Genomic DNA, 20827 nt, shown 5'->3' on the forward strand with positions numbered 1-20827 from the left:
GTATTTAGATACTTTGTTTTATAACTTTTACTAACCTAGCTTTAATAGGATGTTGTATGATTTTGTTGTTTACTAGGATTATTTGTACAATATTAGTGTTTGCTCATGAATAATTCTTCATATTTTCCAGATGGTGCCCTGCCCCCAAAATAGTGAATGGACTGAAGATACCCTATTTAAACTAGACTTGGGGCTAGATATATATGTAGGCTCACTGATAGAGCTTACCTTTTTTTGAGGTCCTGGGTTCATTATCCAGCCTTGAAAGAATTAAACAATTATAAATAAACAAGCAGACCAAACCCAGTGGAACCAGAACTTCATTTCTCACAGTTTTCTATTTCCTTCTTAGGTTGTCACATTTCAATTCATTTTCTCTATCAGTAGCTAGCATAGTTAGTAACTACTTTCCTTCCTTACTTCCTGAAACATATTTCATGAAGCCTAAGCTGGGCTCAAACTTGATATACAGTTGAAGATGGCATGTATTTTTTCTTTTCAAAATATGGAAAGATTTTTTTTTTTTAAATCTGAGAAGTAGCTTCAGCTGCTCTTAAGTTTTTCAAGAACAAAGTGTGGGTTTTTGTAGTGAAATCTTCGTCTGCTTTGGTATAGTTCTCTTTCCTTTTTTTCCCTGCCCTGTAAACATTTTTTGATGTTATAATTTTTTTCATTTGTTAATAAATGGTTTTAAAAGATACTCTCCGATTATGCTTTCTGAAAGTGAGTTCCCACAGTTGACAAGAAGCTGTTAATCTGTATGTTTGAAGTAGTTCTTTGGAAAGAGGCAGTCTCCACTGTGGCATGTGGAGTACTCCCAGGTGGTCTGCGCTGTAAAGAAACAAATTTTGCTTTGGCCATTAGAATTCCCTGTGCAACAGATATGACTGTCTTGACGATAAATTTTAATTTGAATCATGCGTTTTCATTTATATTTTTGTATTTTCTAAATTTTCTGTTTTGCCTTTTTTGGGGGATATTCTTGGATTTAAAATGTCTGTTGTTAGGCTGCATTGATATTCAGGGTTAAGAGCACTTGCCACCCTTACAGGTGACGGAGGGTCAGGTCCCAGCACCCACATGGTTGCAATTCAGCCCCAGGGGATCTGGCACCCTCTTCTAGACTCCTTGAACTCTTGCATGCAAGTAGTGCACATTAAATCCATGCAAGGTTGCACACACACACACACACACACACTTAAAAAATGAAACCTAAATAAAATAAAATTTGTTGCCTGAACTCCCCGGATGTCTTAGTGGATAAAGGCTCTTACTGCTAATGGTGATGACCTGAGTTCAGTCTCCCATATCGATGCAGTAGAAAGAGAAAACCATCTCCTGTAAGTTGTCCTCTGATGTTCACATGAAGTGTGGTATGTCATTAGCCTCCCACATAAATAAAAGTATGAAGGGAATATAAGGACAAATAAATAAAAAATTAAGGTCTGACTAAAGTTATTACAAATTCTTTCTCTTTTCTTTAGAGCTGAATCAATTTATGAAGAAATGAAACAGAAATATGGAACTCAGGGTTGCTATTTACTTAAAATTAATTCTCGAGCACCGAATCGAGCATCAGATGAGCAGATACCAGATCCTTGGAGTCAGTATCTCCAGAAAAACAGTATTCAAAACCAGGTACATCTCTGAAAAACTGAACCAAACCACAAAAGCTATATTTAAGTTTATGTCATAAAGATATGATTGTAGATTTTTCTTTCTTTTTTTTTCCTCTCTCTCCCTTCTGCTTTTTGTCTCCCCTCTTTCTTCTTTCTTTCTTCCTCCCCTCCCTTCCTCCCTTTTTTTCTTTCTTTTTTTGAGAGGTGGATGAAGGTACTTATGCCTGATTGGAACTTGTTATCAGATCAAGCTGGTCTCAAACTCACAGAGATCCACCTATTTTGGCCTGCTGAGTACTAGGATTAAAGGTGTGTGTGGCTAAGCCTGGCTAGCTCTTTGTTTTCTTTTTCTAGGATATATAGTGTAGGCAGGTTGTGAAGTTGCTGTATATACAGCCCAGGCTGTCTGTCCCCATCTTTGAATCATCCTGCCTCAGCTTCGCAGGTCATATTGACATTTTTCATATCCACTGTCATGGGTCTAGAAAATTTTTATTTATTAGTTTTGTAACTGAGCATAGTGCATTTACAAAGCCAAAATAAGCATAACCAAGACATATAAGAGGGGAGAAAGGTGAAGTACATGCAGCAGGCAAGGTAAGCAGGAGAGTTATTTTCAAAGCAGTGCCACCCTTGGTCAGAGGAAGCGTGAAAGTTTCTTTTGGGGTCCATTCCTAAGCTTTCTCTGTGTTTCTTCCCAAGTGTGCTCAGTTTAAGGCCATAACTTAAAGAGTAGATAGATGTTAGACGTGCTCAGGGTCATAGAGCACATGTGAAAGGTTAAAGTGATGGACAGAAATATCTCTGGTCATGCTCAGCATGCACCATCAGTATGAGCTCTTAGATAAAATGGTTCAAAAGCTGTTTTTAATCCAGTAAAGCACATTGAGGTATATGATAGCATTAGGTGCTATGTTTTTGAAAAGTGAATTACATGCTGTTTCAGTTACTTTTTGTTGCTGTCATAAACACCATGAAGAAACGGTTTATTTTACCTTATTGTTGTTGATAAATAGAACCCATCAAGTTGGGGGGAAAACATGAAAGCAGGAGTCCGAGACTCGCCTGGCGGTCAGAAAACAGAGATCACTTTTCATCTACAACAGGAAGCAGAGAGCGAAAAGGAAGTGGTATTAGTCAACCCTCAAAAGCTGCCCCAAGTGATGTTTTCCTCCAGCAAGCCTCAAAATTCAGAACCACCAGCTGGGGACCAAATGTCCCAATACATGAACCTATGGGGGGAACATTCCTCATTCAAACCAGAGCATATACTATGGCCATTGTACAGAGATAGATATTTGGATTTGTCTGTGAAATTAACCAAAAATGCACTCAGGAGGCAGAGGCAGGTGGGTTTCTATGAGTTCAAGGCCAGCATGATGTACTTGTGAGACCCTACCTGAGCCCCACCCCATAACCCCCAAATTAACTGAGTTGTTAGTCTGTTCTTCATTATTCCTGTGCTGGGGTTGCCTTCCTATGTTTTCAGCATGCTTTCTTTGGCCATTTTGTCGATGGAGCTCATACTTTCTAGTTCAGTGGATTTTGGCTCTTATCATTTGGTCTTTCATTCTTGAATTTTTGAAAGTTATTTCTTCTTTCTTTGTTACTTTCTTGAGTTCTAGGTAATGTTGATTATTTGTTGGTTGAAGAGGGTAGTTGCAAAATTTGTTTCTTTCACACAGTTAAGTAACACTGCGTGCTACTTGGTAGAGTCAGTGTCAAGAGTCTTTGCTTTATTTGGTTAGTGAAGATAGGACTTTTTTAGCTTGGCTGAGGTGGTGCATACCTTTAATCCCCAGCGCTCAGGAGGACAGGTTGATCTGTGAGTTTGAGGTCAGCCTGGTCTACAGAGTGAGTTCTCAGACAGCCGAGAAACCTTGTATCGAAAAACCAAATAGTAAAGAAAGAATTTGACTTTTGTTTAAAAGGAGAATTTTTCAAATATATGGAAAATTTACTTTGTATAGTTATGCTACTTTATTTGCTCTTTATATGATATTTAAAAATCATTTTAAAAGTAATGTAATTATTGATCTAATAGAAGTGTTGGTTAAAATTTTTATTTTCCTTATTTTTCTGTCATGTAGAATTTTTAATCTAGACATACTGCCTAATATTTTATTCATTTATGTCTTAAGATTTATTGATGTATTGATTTTACTTATAAATTCCTAGAGGCATTGGAAACCCTGGAACTGTAGCTACAGGTGGTTAAGAACCATTTGATGTTGGTGTTGGGAACTAAGCGGGGTCCCTTAGAAGAGCAAGAAGTGCTCTTATACACTAAGCCCGTTTCGCTCATTTTAATATTAAAATAATGTTGGCTTTCTTTCATATCATGCTGGTTAAGGGGTTTTACACATAAACAAACCCAAACCAGTTGGTTGTAAAACAGCTTTAGTTTTGTTTTGTTTTGTTTTTTAATGGTCATTTCATGAAGTGGTAGTGTACGCTTCAGGGATAGAACAGAGTACTATGTTGCATATTCTCACAGCCCTTCCCTTCAGTATATCAGAATCCACTCCTGCTAGCTTTATGTCTGTGACCTAGGAGATTTTAAAATTCCTTTTTTCCTTCTGCCTTACTCTGTTAGGCTTTTTCTTTGGCATTATTTTTTAGGATTCATGACATTTAGATGCCTATATAAATATCTGCATGCATATTGAGATGCATTTGAGACAGGTCATTTAATGCGGAAGAATTAGCATAGTTTGCTGAGTATGAAAAAGTATTAAAATACAGCATTATGGATCATGACAGAATGGCGGGCCAGAAGAAAAGAGTGTTGCCTTAGCAAGTCCATGAAGCTACATTCAGCAGTAGACGCATAGGCAGTGCTGTATTTGGAAGACTTAAACATGATTAATTATGTTACTAATGCTTTGCATTTTATTTTTGCCAGGAATCATATGAAGATGGTCCTTATACTCTGACCTCCAGTAAGAATCCTGATAGTAACTTGCTTTCATTGGATGGACTAGATAACGAAGTCAAAGGTCTTGTTACACTTTCTCTCAGTTCTCTTTTGGCTGAAAGTATTTATTGTTATTAAAGCACTCTTGCTGGGTGGTGGTGTTTCATGCCTGTACTCTCAGTACCTGGGAGGCAGAGGCTGGCTGGTCTAGTTCCAAGAAAGCCCTAGCTACACAGAAATTCTGTCTCAAAAAACAAAACAAAAGAAAATAACAAACAAAAAGATGCCTTCACAGATAAAGGATGGGTAAACTTTCACCACCACCCCTTTGAGTGCTGGTCATTGAGTTTATTAGGGCTTTGCACATGCTCGTTTACTATGTCCCTGACATATCCCTAGCCCCTTTTCTTTATAATTTTAAAAAATGTTTTATTTTAAATTATGTGTGTTATGAGGTACCAAAGGAGGTTATAAGCATGAGATCTTCGCAGAGCTTTACGTACAGCTGGTTGTGAGGTGTCTGATGTGCAGGGAACTGAATTCAGGTCATCTGCGAGGGCAATGCATGCCCCTAACTACTGAGCCATCTCCAACCCCACCCTTCCTTTCTTAAGACAATGTATTCACTAAGTTATCACACTGTGCTTTAAATTGGGATTGCCTCAGTTTCTTAAGTAGCTGGAATTTAAGGTATCTCTCTGGATAGCATAAGCTGTCCTTGAATTTAAAATGTTCATTCTTTACCTCCCAGGTGCTGGGAGATAAATTAGAGCCAGCATACCTGGCTCAAAAGTTAAGAGTTTTTTCTGATTTTATGCAGTCCTTTGAATTTTGATTTTTGTTGTTCTTCACATTAAAAAGAAAAAATGTGTTATAAACCAGGCGTGGTAGCACACACTGGTAATCCCAGCAGTTGGGGAGGCAGAGGCAGGCCTATCTCTGTGAGTTTGAGGCCAGCCTGGTTTACAAAGCAAGTCTAGGGCAGCCAATACTACACAGAGAAACCCTGTCTCAAAAAAAAAAAAAAAAAGTTGTGTTTTTAGAATGATAGATCAATGAGGATTAGAGAGAGGGCTCAGTGGTTTTTGCTCTTCCAGAGGACCCTGAGTTAGATCTCAGTACCTATGCCAGACCACTCAAAACTGTTTTAACTCCAGCTTTACAGGAATCTAATGTCCTCTGCTGGCCTCCCCTAGACTTCATGTACATGCAAATGAAAAATAAAAAATTTAAAAATGGTCATGCCTGGTTCAATCAAACTACTATCACATTAAAAAGAGAACAATTATCAACTTTCTCTTTTAGAAAGCCAGGGAAATGGGATATACACCAGAATTCCCAAATTTGTATGATTTCTTAGAACTATATTCTTTGGTAATATATTGTAGGTTATTAATATTTATTGTTGATATATCTGGAGTTAAACAGCAGTTATTTCTAAACCAGCTGCATACCCAAATCACCACACAGAAACTAGGATTTACTTAATTAACCTAGAGCACAATGCTGGGCAGTGATTACTCCATCCTAAACCTCCAAGCCCATATAGTTTCCTCCCATTCAGAATTCACCCATTACTTACTTTTAGTCATATCTTAGGTCTAGTTCATCTCTCCTCATGGTTCCAAGACCTCTCTTGCCGATCTTTTTCTCCTCTTCCTCTCTTCCTTCTCCTCTCCTTTGGACCAGGACGTCCCACTCTATTCTCTCCATTGCACACACTGGCTGGTTGTTTAATTGACAATTACAGAGAACAAATGATGGCATGTTTATACAAACTTGAGACAGGTGATGCTTATCAATGCAATGTCAGGGATTGAAACCAGATACTGGGGTAGGGAAATCAGCATTTGAATGAACAAGGATAATTTATATACATTCCATAAGAACATTATACCAACAGTAATAATAGCTTTAAAATTGGGTTTGTTTTGTTGGTCTTACTATGTAGCCCAGACTGACCTGGAACTCACTGTCTGCCTTTGAGCTTGAGATCCATTTGTTTCAGCTTTCCAAATGTTGGGATTATATGTATGTGCCACCATGTGCAGCTATTATAATTCTTTATAACTCAGTTATGATATTTAACAACAATCCACTATATAAGACAGCCTGTTTTCAGGACTCTCCCTGCTTTGGGAGCTATTACTCTGCTTTTCAGTAAATCCTTGTTTGCCCTCCAAAAATAAGGTGATTCACTGTAGTGCTTTAAAACTGAGTTGCTTAGAGTCTTAAACTTGTGTACAGGCAACAGCTATTAACTCAGTGCTGCCTTAGTTAAATTAAAAACCTTTTGTACACAATTTATATGTGTGTGTGTTTGTCCATCTGCATAGGGCTCAGTGTCATGTATGTAGAGGTCAATGAACAACTTGTAGGGAGCTGATTCTTAACACACACGTGGATTCCAGGGATCAAACTCAGTGGCCAGGCAGTTTTCCCTGAACTGCTCACCTTTACTTTAACATGGGAAAATGTTAATGGTATTTTATCTCTGTACACACAGAGAAAAGGGTTTCATTATCTTTTCCTTTAAAGGTTTTGTTAAGTTTTCAGTTGCATTCTGAAAGTAAACAAATTTGTTTTTCAGTAGATGGCTTACCAAATAACTTCAGAGTTCATCCACTTCAGTTAGACGAATGTGGTGACCTTCCTAACAACGCCGATGGCTCTGATCATGCAAAGTCTGCCTCTTCAGTACCAGAAACAAAGAAAGCAAGTGCTGGAGTGATTCATGGTGCGTGTTTAACACTTACCGATCATGACAGAATTCGACAGTTTATACAAGAGTTTACATTCCGTGGCCTTCTGCCACATATAGAGAAAACAATTCGGCAGTTAAATGACCAGGTAAGACTTAAGGTTTTTGGGTTATTAATCTTCAAATTAAGTCAGTGAGTTTAAGACTGTTAAAAGTTTTATATTTAAAGCTTTGTTTTGATTTTTGGTTAACAATATTGTGAAGACTGACTAAAATCAGTATTAGTGATGAAGTTCTGTTAACTCTAGATAAACCATATTCATTTTCATTTGGAATTTTTTCACTTTATTGACAGGTTATTTTTTAAGATTTATTCATCAGTTTTAATTTCATGTGTATGAATGTTTTGCCTGCATATATGTACCATTTTTGTGCTTGGGGATTTGTGTCCTTTGCAAGAGTAGCAAGTGTTCTTAACCACCAAGCCATCTCTATAGCCTATATTGGACATTAAAAAAACAAAAACCTGTTTTTGGCTTTGTTTTATGGGTGTGAGTGTTTTGCCTGTGCATCACATGTATGTGTGCTCTGTCTGAAGGGGGTGTCACCTTCCTCAGAACTGGACGTGCTGTTGGTTGTGAGGGACTGTGTGGGTACTGAGAGCCAAACCCAGGTCCTCTGCAAGAGAAACAAGTTCTATTAACTACTGAGCCATTTCTGCAGCCCCTAGACATTTTAAAAATTAGTGTTATTAAAATAATGGTGTACTCACTAGTAAAGCTTAATTTTTGTTGTTTGTAGAAAATATTTCAAGCACTTTTATTTGTCAACATATTAATTTTTTTTTCCAGCTAATATCAAGGAAAGGTTTGAGTCGATCTCTGTTTTCTGCCACTAAGAAATGGTTTAGTGGCAGTAAAGTTCCAGAAAAGAGTATCAATGAGCTGAAGAATACATCTGGGTTGTTGTGAGTAAAATATCACTACATTTAACACTTTGCTTTAACTTTGTCTAGTGTTTGACTACAAAAACAGTGATTGCCTTTTTAATTTCTTGTTTTTATATTGTTCAAAACTCACATATCTAAGAAAGAGACTAATTACATTTTAATTAAAAAACAGCTCTTTTTGGACTTTTAAATTAATTGAACTAAATTAAATTAATTTGTTTTTTGATACAGCGTCTTATATAGAACTGAGGCTGGCTTGGGACTTGTAATAATCCTATTTCTACTTCCCAAGTACTGAGATTACAGGTGTGAACTACTATCATTGGCTTAATTGGACATTTGAAAATAAACACTTTTGGCCAAAGCAGCATGGGTTCTCACCATTGCTTTTAGTTGCTCACCATAACTATTGTTGAAGATTCTACGTGGTTTGATTACAGAGCACTAAGGAAGTAGACTGGAACTGACCAGGACAGTTACATAATGCCAGAAGGTGATAGATAGACTACTGGTCCAAAAGTGGCATGAATGTTACTTGGATAATCGATTGCTTTTATGTTAGATTTCAGGCCTGTACCAGGAGTAAATTCTTGCCTGGTACGGTAAATCTGTAAATAGTCCATGTCTAGAAGGGTGATAAGCAAAAACAAAACAAAAAACCCTCAAGTAACACTGTGTTATTTTATTTTGGAGCTGTTTCTCTATTTGTAAGAAGATGGAGTCATTCAGTACTAGCCCTTTTTTGGCTAAAGTGCTTTGGTATATACTTTTTTAAAGGCAACATCTTGCTGAATTGCCCCATTCATCCTTCAGCTTGGAGCTCTCCTGCTTCAGGCTCCCAGGTATTGGTGCATCACCATGCAGGGCTCTTTGGCCTGCTGTTCTAAGACAAGACATTTATTTAGTAAAGTTTGTTTCTTACACAGTCTTGCTTTAATGGAAAATGACACGAGTCTATTTGGATTTTATTTTTTTGTGTGTGTGAGTAGTATATAAATAAGTTACCTGGTATTAACCATTTATTTACTTATAACTTGTCCATGGGGCAAATGCTGTTCTGCAGTTGAGAAGTTTCCAGGGATAAAAGTTAAACATATTAACTTTTGACTTCAAGTAGTTTTGAAAATTTATTGATACTCTTTGATACTCTTCCTTGAAGATAGAATTTGTGTAAAGGAGATCAAATTTATGTTCTGGGTAGTTGAACATCTTACTATACATTTGTATGTGATGGTGTGATACACCACAAATGATAGATTATTTCTTATGTTTTAGGTATCCTCCAGAAGCACCGGAGCTTCAGATCAGGAAAATGGCTGACTTGTGCTTTTTGGTGCAACATTATGATTTGGCTTACAGTTGCTATCACACTGCAAAGAAGGATTTTCTTAATGATCAAGCAATGCTTTATGCAGCTGGTGCCTTGGTTGGTCCTGTTTGTTTATATATTTTGTGGTGCTGGGAATCAAGCCCAGGGCCTTGCATGGGCTAGGCAATGGACTATGACTTGCCTTTGGTGCATTTAGAAAATTTACTTTGTCAATACTTGTGCCCAGGGACTTGCTCTCCAGAAAAGTGTCTGCTGTCTCTTCCTCTTTTTACAGTTCACAGCTCAAAGCAGGTTTCACTTCCTCTTTCACTCTCATGTTAGGAGCACCTTTTCATCTTAGTCCCACCAGGAGGAAGTGTTTGATATTTTGATTGTATCCTCCAGCTATGCTAAGCTAGTCAACAAGTTATCTAGGTCATCTTCCAAGTTAGCAGTTCATGGTTTTGTTTATGCCTTGGTTACTTCTGGTTTATTACTTTTACAGTAGCTTTTATAAACTATAGGTATTTTCAGTTATGAATGTATAATGTTACAATAAATACACCTTGCTTTTTAGTACTAAGCTCTTCTCTCATACAGCTGCTACCTTTGCTTAAATAGCTTAAATGCAATATTTATCAAATATGGATAAAAATAGCAAAAATGTATGTCCATGCAGCACAGTTGTTTTTTTTTTTTTTTAATGTATAACAATAGACTGAATATATATGATGGTATTCCAGTAAAATTATTGCTTACACTGCATGGTGATGGTGTACATCTTTAATGCCAGCACTTAGGAGGCAGAGGCAGGTGGATCTCTGAGTTCAAGACCAGACTAGTCTACAAAGCCAGTTCCAGGACAGCCAGGTCTATACAGAGAAACCATGTCTCAAAAACAAACAAAACAAAATTATTGCTTAAAACATTCTCACCTACTGTTGTTATTGCCTTTGGTTTATATAAATATATTCTGATATGTGTACAACGAAATCACCTCACAACAAATTTTCAGGATTTACCTTTGTTATGGATATATGAAGGGTATCCCTTTAGATCATGCATGATCATGTATGACTTCTGTTTTTATTTTTTTAAAAACATGCTTTCTATCTAGTCTCCCTACCCTAGAACTTACTGTGTAGATCAGGCTTGTCTCAGACTTAACAGGGATCAGACTGCCTCTGCCTCCCAAATGCTGGGATTAAAGGTATGGGCCATCACCCCCAACAAAGACCAGAATTTTAAGTCAGAACAAATTGTGGTTTTGAGTCTACATTAAACTGGAGTTTATACATGTGTGCTCTGAGACCTCTAGTATTTAGCTTTATTGAGTGTTACATATGAGAATGGTTCTCCTGAGATACTGTATTTCATTTGTTTGTTTGTTTGTTTGTTTGTTTGTTTTAAATTTTTTCTTCTCCTTTAGGAAATGGCAGCAGTGTCAGCCTTTCTTCAGCCAGGAGCTCCTAGGCCATACCCTGCTCATTACATGGACACAGCAATTCAGACATACAGGGATATCTGCAAGTAGGTGGATATATTATATTTTGCCTATTTTGAGATAGATTTGATATTTATAAGTAGTTCTTTGCTTTTCGTGCTGTAGATTCTCAAATGAAGTTAATTTAGAGACAAATTGAAGTGAAAATAGTGCTTCTCTTTTCAGTTTCTAGCTGGGTTGCATTTGTGGATGACAAGTTGATATATATAGTGTTGAGGTTCTGTACTATTTGGGGATAATTTTTGTTGTACCACCTTTTTTTATTTTACCTACAGAAATTAGCCATTTTGAATTTTTTTGCTAATTAGGCAGAAACATGAAGAGTCAAGTAATACAGACTTAGGGGAAAATGAGAACTAACTACTGAGTACTATTACAATTCTTATAAGAAAACTAAGAATGTACTGAAAGTCATCAGAAGGAGGCTCTTAGGTTATTTGGTAGGTAGATTTTCATTCGCCGTGCCTAGGATTTATGACTATTGAGACATTTCTAGAATTATGAGTTACAGAAGTAGGTTTTCGCTATAGTTTTGCTGGTAACGGTCAGTTTGTGTTGTGTATATGAAAAATACTGGGAGATAGATTCTTCTTCTTAGGCTGGAATTAAGGCTTCTGTTGAGGTGAATGAAAATTACTGCATATTTGAGTAGACATCACTATAAAAACTACTTTTCAGCAACTTAATCAGATGGCTAGTTTGATTAAGTTGACTGAGAACTCTGCCCACTGAGTTACGTGCCTAGCTCTCTGATGTTTCCGTTGCAGAATACATGCATTGGAAGACGGAGGTAGAAAAATAATTTTGAGCCCTGTATTGTTCATGTAGAAGTTATAGTTGATAGCAGTGCTTACAAAAAAACAGCATTCATAGGGCTGGCGAGATACCAGTGGGTAAAGATGGTTGTTGTTAAGCCTGACAACTTGAGTTGATCCCTGGGATCCACATGAAAGGAGAGAACTAACCCTGAAAATTGTCCTAACCTCCACATGAATGCTGTAATGACAAGTGCATTTGTGCCTCCATATGTGAATATACATTTAAAAATAAAAACAAAGCATAATACAAATAAAAAGTAACAATTTATTAAAAATTAAACAGTTTATAGAATTTAGGACTGGAGCCTTATATGTGTGTAGTGAACATTAGGAGTTTGTCTTTTGTGTTCATTAAGGCAGATTTAGATATTCAGGAATATTTGTTTCAAAATGTAATTTGTGGAAAGTAGGGAAGAGCATCAAAGCATTTCTTTGTTTTTGGAGGTTATGTATGAGTCTTAAGTCATTCAGGCTGGCTTGAACTTGCTATGTAGCCAAGAGTGTTTCTAAATTTCCGCTCCTCTGTCTCCACTTCTGGAGTGATAGAATCACAATTGTAAACTATGGGACCTGATATTACTTTTTCTTTCAAAAGACAGGGTCTCATAATGTAGCCTAGACGGGCATGGAATTCACTTTGTAGATCCAAGTCTGTCTCATACCCACAGATCCACCTACTTCTGCCTGCCACATTTTGGGATTAAAGGCACATGATTTTATGTCCAACCCATAATTCTTGTTGAGAGTAATAACCCTCTCCAACATTTTTACGTTCTTGAGTATTTGGGTATGGGCATACCATATGTGCATATGGAGGTCAAGGACAACTTGATGGGAGTTTGTTCTCTCCTTCCAAGAGTATAGGTGTATATCACTATGTGCAGCCTTGCTATGTTCTTATTTTAAAATTGTATGATGAGAAAGTGTTGGGCTGGGCCTATAGCTTATTATTTCCCAGGCTCCCAGGTTGATCCCCAGTACCTCTAAAGGAGTAAAGATTATGAAAATTGTTTTTTTTTTTTTTAAATAAGTAGGTAGAAAAATGACACCTTTTTCTTAAATCCTGATCATTTTATTGGAATTTGATAACAGTTACAGAAAGGGAGGCAAACTGGAAGCTACTGAAAGGAGACCAGGAAGAGATAGCCTTGCCTTTTGAATTAGGGTCCAAGAGAGCAGGCAGGTTCAGCTGTGGAGCTTGACAAGCAGCTGTACGGGGTGTGGGGCTGGGTGGGTAGAGGATGAGTTCTTAGAGAAAGTGAGACTGTTGAGTTTGGAGCATGCACAGGGCTTTAGTGTGTATCCAAAAAGGAGGGAAAGGGCGGGTTTAGTTGCGGATATCTGCAAGCGGCCACCAGGACAGACTTGCTGGGATGTCCTAGTGGACACTTGGATGCTCGGTAACTTCCCTGTGCTGAAGAATTGCTATGATGCCGCTTACTTTCCTTGTTTGTTTTCGTTTAGGAATATGGTGTTGGCTGAAAGATGTGTGCTGCTTAGTGCTGAAATTTTAAAAAGTCAAAGCAAGTACTCAGAGGCTGCGGCTCTTCTTATACGGTTGACAAGTGAGGTACTGGACTGTGAAGTATTATTTGTTTGTAACGAGGTGCTGTATAAAACAAAAAAGGGGGGCTCACTTAATTTAGGGTCTAAACACTTATTTCTTAACTTCATTTTAAGATTTTTGATTCTTTTGTTTTCTTTTTGGTTTGGTTTATTTTGTTTTGGTTGGTTGGTTAGTTGGTTGGTTCTTTGTTTTTTTATTTTTGTTTTGTTTTGTAGTAGGAGGAGCTTGAGACTGTTTTTGTAGTCCATGCTGGACTTAAATTCCTACCAATTTTCCTTCCTTAGCCATCTAAGAATTGGGACTTCGGTCATTCATACCAGACTCAGCTAGTATATCTTTTATAATTTGAATCTATTGGTTGAAAATTGTTATTAAATTTATTTTATGTTTATGAGTGTTTTGTCTGTGTGTATATGTGTGCCTCGTGTGTGTTTGGTGCTCATAGAGGTCAAAAGGTATCAGATCCCCTGGAATTGGAGTTCATGGATGGTTGAGAGTCTCTGTGGGTGCTGAAAACTGAACACTGGTGTTTTGCAACAGCACCCAGTGCTCTTAACTGTGGAGTCCTCTTTATAGCCCTGATTGAGTTTATTTTGTTTCTATAGTCTCAGTCCACCTTTCATTATTAACTAACCATGACCATGTATACAACATCTTGTTTGATGTAAGTTCCATGTTATGTACAACTAAGACATGCTTGTGTTTCAATCTAATAGAAAACTGCTTAAAAAAATCACTGAGGAATGTTTAATCTCAGTTTTTACCTGTATGACCATTTAAAGAAAGCCATTAAGCATTAAAAATGCATCTAAAATAGATAAATCTAAAAGGTGATTGGCCATCCTTGTCTACTTTGGATGCACCCAAGGCATCTTAAATTAACTTGAATAAATTTAAAATTTTCTACCCAATAGTTTTGTGACACATTATCAGCAGTCAGCTCTACTTGCTCAGGAAAGGGGGGCTTGCAGTGCTTGAGATACTTTTGTGTTCATTCATCCAGTCATAGGATGGACTTGACATTGCTGTTGGGCAGGGGTATCCTCTGAAACATACTTTCATTCATATCTCAAAGGTCTCTCTGAAAGCTCACTATTTCCTTTTTAATTTGTTACCACTGTGACGTGTGGTGTGTATGATGATGTAGTGGCAGGAATTCCCTAGCACACAACACAGGCAGACAGAGGTCATGAAATGAGTTGGTGGAGTCACTTCTCTCCTTCTTTCAGTGGGTTGGATGGCTTTCCCTAAAGTGGCCAGGCTTGTGTGCAAGTACCGTCACCTGCTGAGCTATCTCACTTGGCCTCTACTGCCTTTTTGGTTTACATCACACTCTTTCTTCTTTGGCTCTTTTCTTGGAATTTGCTGGTCATGTCCTGGTTTTCTAGTGCACTGTTTTGCCCTAAATGTTTTCTTTTTACTTTCTCATACACTGCTAGAAAGCCTGGCATCATGTTATACTAGAAATTGTGTTTAACCTGTTACCTACTTGAGGTCAACCTTCCACTTTTTCAGCCTTTTGAGTGCTGAAATTACAGAGAGGCATGTGACCATACCCTCTTTGGCTTTTCCTTTACATGACTTACTGTGTTTTGTCATGTCCATGTGCGTGCAGTTCCCTCAGAGGCCAGCAGGAGGTGTCACATTCCCTAAAGCTGGTACAGGGAGCTGTGAGCTGCCTGATGTGGATGCTGGGAGTCAAACTCAGTCCTCTGCAAAAGCACTCTTATCTTGCTTTTAAACTACTGAGCCATTTCTCCAGCCCATCTTTCACATTTTTATCCCTGATACCTAACACTGAGGTTTGCGCATGATAATCTACAAATGTTCCTTAAGCCAAATAATTAACTTTAAAAAGATTTTCTGAGATATTAATGTCATATGTGATGTTTAAAATTTTTAGTAATTGTTATATGTGATATGCTGACCAATAAGCATGAACTGGTGTGTTTTAGTTACTGTTCTGTTGCTGTAAAGCGATCCCATGACCAAGGCAACTCTTAAAAAGGAAAGCATTTAGTTGGGGCTTGTTTACAGTTTTAGAGGTTTAGTCAGACTGTTATCATGTGAGGGAGCATGGCGGCATTCAGGCAGGGGCTGGAGGAATAGCTACATCTTGATTAAATGGAGAGAGAAAAAGAAATTCTGGGCCTGGTATGAGCTTTTTGAAATCTCCAAGCCTACCCCACCTCCGACAGTGTTGCATCTCCTAGTCCTTTTAATCCTTCTCAAATAGTGCCACTCCATGGTGACTTAATTATTTAAATATATGAGCCTATGAGCTCATGGTGGCTATTCTTATTCAGATCACCACATTGTATCAGGCATGAGCTGATTGGTACTGTTGAATACAGGCTCTTGATCTTGACTTTGAGTTCTGTGTTATGTTTCTCATACCAGGGTTATCAATGATATACAAGTAATTTATGGTGTAGAAATTAGTATAGGGTTTTGTTTTGTTTTTTTTTTTTTTTTTTTTTTTTTTTTTTGCTTAAATATGTTTGCCTTTTTACCCCCATATGAATAAAATTTTTTTAAGAGCACATTCTTTTGTTTGTATTATAACTTTCTCACTTGTTTTTAACTTTACTATCTCAAATCTATATGGTTGTCATTTATTGCTTTAGGGTATGGGTAGGAACAGGTTCTAGTAACGTTTTCCCGGAATAATGAATTTGCAGTGATCTTTTAGGCTTTTCTTCTCTCCTCTTTATCCCCCCTTCTTTGCCCCTCTCTGTGTTTGAGATTGAACTCAGGGCCTCACAAATGCCAGGCAAGTTCTGTCCTATCGAACCACATTTCCAGCCCCACCTCCCTCCATATATATTTCTTAGCAATAACTTGATTTTTAATTGTACTTTTTATTCAGTTTTCTGTGTGTGTGTTTGGGCACACATGCATGGCATTTGTGAGAAGGTCAGAGGACAAGTTTGTATTGTCATTCATTCTATCATTAAGTGAGTTCTGGGTAAAAAACTCAGGTTGTCAGGATTCCATGGCAAATGTTTTTGCTTTTGTTTGTTTTGTTTTTACCTGTGAAGTGATCTCACCAAGCCCCTCTTTGTAATAACTTGATAGTAAAGATTTGAGAGTCATAGTATGTTTTAAGTAGTCAGTAGTCTGTGCTTAATTTTATTTCAGTTTAATTAATTCATGATGTAAATTTAAAATCTTTCTTGAATCATTCAGTACTATGATGTTAAATTTGGAAATGCTAAGTTTATTATGCGGGTTTAACTGGACTATACATTGAATAACTGGAAAACCATTACAGATTTCTAGAGAACATCCTTTACATAGGATATCCAGGATTGGTACCTATTCAGTTTGCTGTTTAATGAAGTTGAGTGAGTGAGTGAGTGAGTGAGTAAGTGTGTGTTCACAGAGGCCAGAAGTTTTGCATTTCCATGGAGCTTGAGTTATAGGCAGTTGTGAACTTCCTGACATGGGTGCTGGGTACTATACAAGGGTCCTCTGTAAGGGCAGTATATGCTCTTAACTGCCAAACCACCTTTCCAGCACCAGAAACCAGAATTCTTAATCTCCATTGATGAGAATATTTTTTTAATCTTTTTGGCAGCAATTTGTGTGCAATGATTAGAATTTCAAATTACATAATTTTCATTAATTTCTACTTCCAGAAATTTGTGTAATAAAACTATCTGAATAATTACTGAGATTTTTTTCTTGTTGTTGTTTTGTTTTCTTTTGTTTATGACTGAGTGTGATGACATACAGCAGACAAGGCAGGAAGACTGGGTTTGAGACCAGCCAGGGATATGCAGAGTTGTAGACCAGCCTAAAGCTACATTGTGAGCTCTTGTCTCAGGAATTAAGAGCAAAGAGTTGTAGCTCAGTGATAGAACACTTGCCTAGGTTCAGTTCTCAGCAACACTCACACATATACATATGCACATATACACATATGCACATGCGCTTACATGCATGCACGCCTACACACACATGCACACAGAGAAATTATACTTACTGGGTAATTTTTATAGTAGCAAAAAACCAATATATGATTAATTAATTTGTAACTATAAGTTATAATATTTTTACATACTAGAGAGTCTTTTTAGAAGAAATGAAGGATGGAAATGGCTTGGAAAAAAAAAACAAGATACTGAGTATGCTACTACTTCTATATAAAAATGTTATGTGTGTGTGTGTTTTCATATATGCGTGTTAGTCACAAACACTCACGGAAAGAGAAACAGAAAACAGCATCAAATTGGGAAAAGTCTTATGCAAATAAAGTGTAGTATGGATGACAAAGGTATTTTTTTACAGTTACTTTAAATAAATATATTTATATTGGAGGATGGAAGTATATTTCTAAGACTTTAAGACTGTTACAAGGATAGTTTATAAAAGTGGTCTGTTTGATATAACTAATTTATTGAAACAATTGTATTTAAAAGTCAATTTTTTTCTGTTTTCAACTTTCCCTTGGGAAAATAATGGCAGCAGAACACATGGAAGGGCCTGGTAAGTTCAGCTTGAGGCTGAGGACCTAGAGAAAGTTGGGAAAAGTTGTTGATTCTTAATCAGCAACCTTCATCACTTTCTTCCTTATCTCTGAAGTGATGGCTTACCAGGAGCGGAGGCAGTGAAGATGAGTTGTTAAAACTCCTAGGCAGGCAGGGGCAGGCAGGCTGCTGAACCTTATAGTCCTCCTGTTCCTGATTTACAAAGAGCCTATGAAGAGATCCTCACGTGCCTTCAATATTTCACTAAAAATTGAGGGTTCCTTTAAATAAATGTTCTTTAAGGAGAATAAAGTAAAAAATTAGCTTACATCATAATCCACACATAATCTATCCTGTATTCTTTGGGGAAGGATGTACATTAAATATGCTGTTAGTCACCGGGTAATATCCACAAGAAGCTAGATTGATAGAACTATTTTTCTGTGTTTCATGTTTTTGAGTTTGTCTTTAGTTAGAATACCTGTATTTAATTCTCAGTTTGTATTCTCCTTCCCACTTATAACTGCTTAGAAAGATTGCAATAATTCAGAGATTTAGTGCATAGTACACATCATAATTATTCATTTGGATTTATTGAAAGGAACAAAAACAGGTCATTTTGGGGGCAGTCTTTTTAAATTATATCTGTGATGCTTGGAGAAAGAGTTGAGATTGGTTTGCCCTTGTGTCTCTGTCCTCTTCTACCCTAAGCTACACATTCGCTGTGTTGTTGCTAGGAAACAAAACCTCTTTTGCTTTCACTTTTGGCACTAATTTCTCTTTCTTTTGCACATTCACAGGATTCTGATCTCCGAAGTGCACTTCTTTTGGAGCAGGCTGCACATTGCTTCATAAACATGAAAAGCCCCATGGTTAGAAAATACGCATTTCACATGATCCTGGCTGGCCACCGGTTTAGTAAAGCAGGGCAGGTAAGTGCATTGTCTTTAAATTGCCTCTGGAAAGATGCTCAGCAGTTAAGAGCTGTTGTTGCTCTTCCAAAGAACCTGAGCTGGGATCTAAGCACCCATAGAGAGTCATTCACAGCTGCCTGTAACTGCAGCTGCAAGCATCTGGTGCCCTTCCTTGACTGCCTTTGCGTGCAGATACCTGTGAGCACATACCCACATGTGCACATGTAATTAGAAGTGAAGACAAGTCTTTTTAAAAAGGTTCTTGGTTTGTTTTTTTCAAGACAGGGTGTTTCCCTATAGCCCTAACTGTTCTAGAACTGAGTCTGTAAACCAGGCTGGCCTTGAGATCTGCCTGCCTCTGCCTTTCAAGTGCTGGAATTCTTGTCATAGTTTGTTTGTTTGTTTCTTTTTCTTTCATATATGCACATGTGTGTGCATACGCTCACACATATCCATGTGAGAAGTCAAGCAGCTTACTTGCAGGCATGATTCTTATCCTTCTACAGTATGGCCCCCTGGGTTCGGACTCTGGGTGTCATTCTTGGTGGCAAGACTTTACCTTCAGAGGACTCTTGCCTACCTACCCCTGCTTGCCAGCCTTTTATGGTTTAATCCTAAAAGTTGAAATAAATTTTGTTTTCAGATAATATATGGATAAAAACATGAGATTTGGATTTAGACAGATAAAGGCTTAAATCTTGATAGATATATAAACAGTTTGAATTTGTTTACTTAACTTTTCTGTGGCTCAGTTTGGGCTTTTAATTTTTTGTTTAGTGTCATTAGTGTGTGCGTGTATGAGGTATTGTGTGTGAGGTACCTCACATGGTATTGAGGTATTGTATACCTGTGAAGGTCAGAGGACAACTCTTTGGCGTCAGTTTTCTCCTGTCACTTTGAGGGGTTCAGGACAAGAATTCAGAACAGTAGTCCTGCATGCAAGTTTCTCTGTTCCTTGAGCCATCTCCTTGGCCCCCTCTGTCTCTTTTTATTCACTTCAGGAGCCCACGCCTTATGGGGTGGTACTCCTCTAATCAGGATGGGTCTTCCCTCCTCAGTTAAACCTTTCTGGAAACACTCTTAGAGACGCTCCCAGCGGTGTCATTCCATGATGAGTCTAAATCCAGTCAGTTTAGCCCTCCTGGTTAGCCAGTATACCTTACTTGTTCACAGAAAAAATGTGAAAGAAATAAAGCCAAATTGATCAATGAGTGTTTTCCTCAGAAGTTAATCTTGGAGAAATATGGGGTAGGTGTCAGAACAGACAAAAACGCATGTACACTCACATGTGGACGACTGAGGAAACCTAAAGTATGGTTCTAGGTAGAGTTGTATAATTGTGAGGAGATGGTCCTACTTGTTGGCTTCATTTTCTTGCTTTATCATATTCTCTTTTTAGCAGATGAAACAGTTACTTGTTTATATTTGCGTATGTCTCCATATGTGTTTGTTTGTGTTTATTATTTCCAGTTCAAGGAGATTTAAACTGTAATACACGTTTCATTTATTTTCTTATAGAAAAAGCATGCTTTGCGCTGCTATTGTCAAGCCATGCAAGTTTACAAAGGAAAAGGCTGGTCTCTGGCAGAGGATCATATCAACTTCACCATTGGGCGTCAGTCCTATACTTTGAGGCAGCTAGACAATGCTGTGTCTGCTTTCAGACACATTTTAATCAATGAAAGCAAACAGTCTGCTGCTCAGCAAGGGGCCTTTCTCAGAGAATATCTGTATGTTTATAAGGTAATTACTTCTCTTTAGGAATAAACATCCAAACTGTTTTAAAATTATTATTTTCAGGAAAAAAAATGTGTTTATTATTAACTCCTTAAAGTATAATAAAGTGGCTTTATTGCAGAATATGTAATCACCTGTCATAAAGTTATGGAAGGTGTTTTGGTTATAGATCTGTACTGCTTGGCCCTTATTACAGTTTTTAAAAGAGAATTTTAATATTTCAGGAAACATTGTTTGTATCTTTTCTTTTTCTAATATTTTTAATTAAAGTAGAATTATATTACTTTTCCTCTTTCCTTTCCCTTGAGTCCTTCCTATAG

At 37.4% G+C, this 20827-nt stretch overlaps 1 protein-coding gene across 5 annotated transcripts in view; it reads left to right on the forward strand.

Moving 5' to 3' along the window:
- Positions 1 to 20827, forward strand: part of Trappc8 (trafficking protein particle complex subunit 8) — an 84162-nt gene that overhangs the window by 26509 nt on the left and 36826 nt on the right. For 2 of the 5 annotated variants that reach the window (XM_060377633.1, XM_060377635.1), the window contains exons 5-14: positions 1485 to 1638; positions 4525 to 4618; positions 7127 to 7386; positions 8089 to 8204; positions 9462 to 9612; positions 10925 to 11025; positions 13282 to 13387; positions 17855 to 17875; positions 18657 to 18788; positions 20289 to 20513. In XM_060377633.1, the coding sequence (XP_060233616.1) occupies positions 1485 to 1638; positions 4525 to 4618; positions 7127 to 7386; positions 8089 to 8204; positions 9462 to 9612; positions 10925 to 11025; positions 13282 to 13387; positions 17855 to 17875; positions 18657 to 18788; positions 20289 to 20513 (1360 nt within the window). The remainder of the gene's footprint in view (positions 1 to 1484; positions 1639 to 4524; positions 4619 to 7126; positions 7387 to 8088; positions 8205 to 9461; positions 9613 to 10924; positions 11026 to 13281; positions 13388 to 17854; positions 17876 to 18656; positions 18789 to 20288; positions 20514 to 20827) is intronic. The other 3 variants (XM_060377634.1, XM_021664225.2, XM_021664226.2) reach the window with 3 other exon arrangements.

Source organism: Meriones unguiculatus, chromosome 2, assembly GCF_030254825.1.
Source record: "Meriones unguiculatus strain TT.TT164.6M chromosome 2, Bangor_MerUng_6.1, whole genome shotgun sequence".
Taxonomy (NCBI): Eukaryota; Metazoa; Chordata; class Mammalia; order Rodentia; family Muridae; genus Meriones; species Meriones unguiculatus.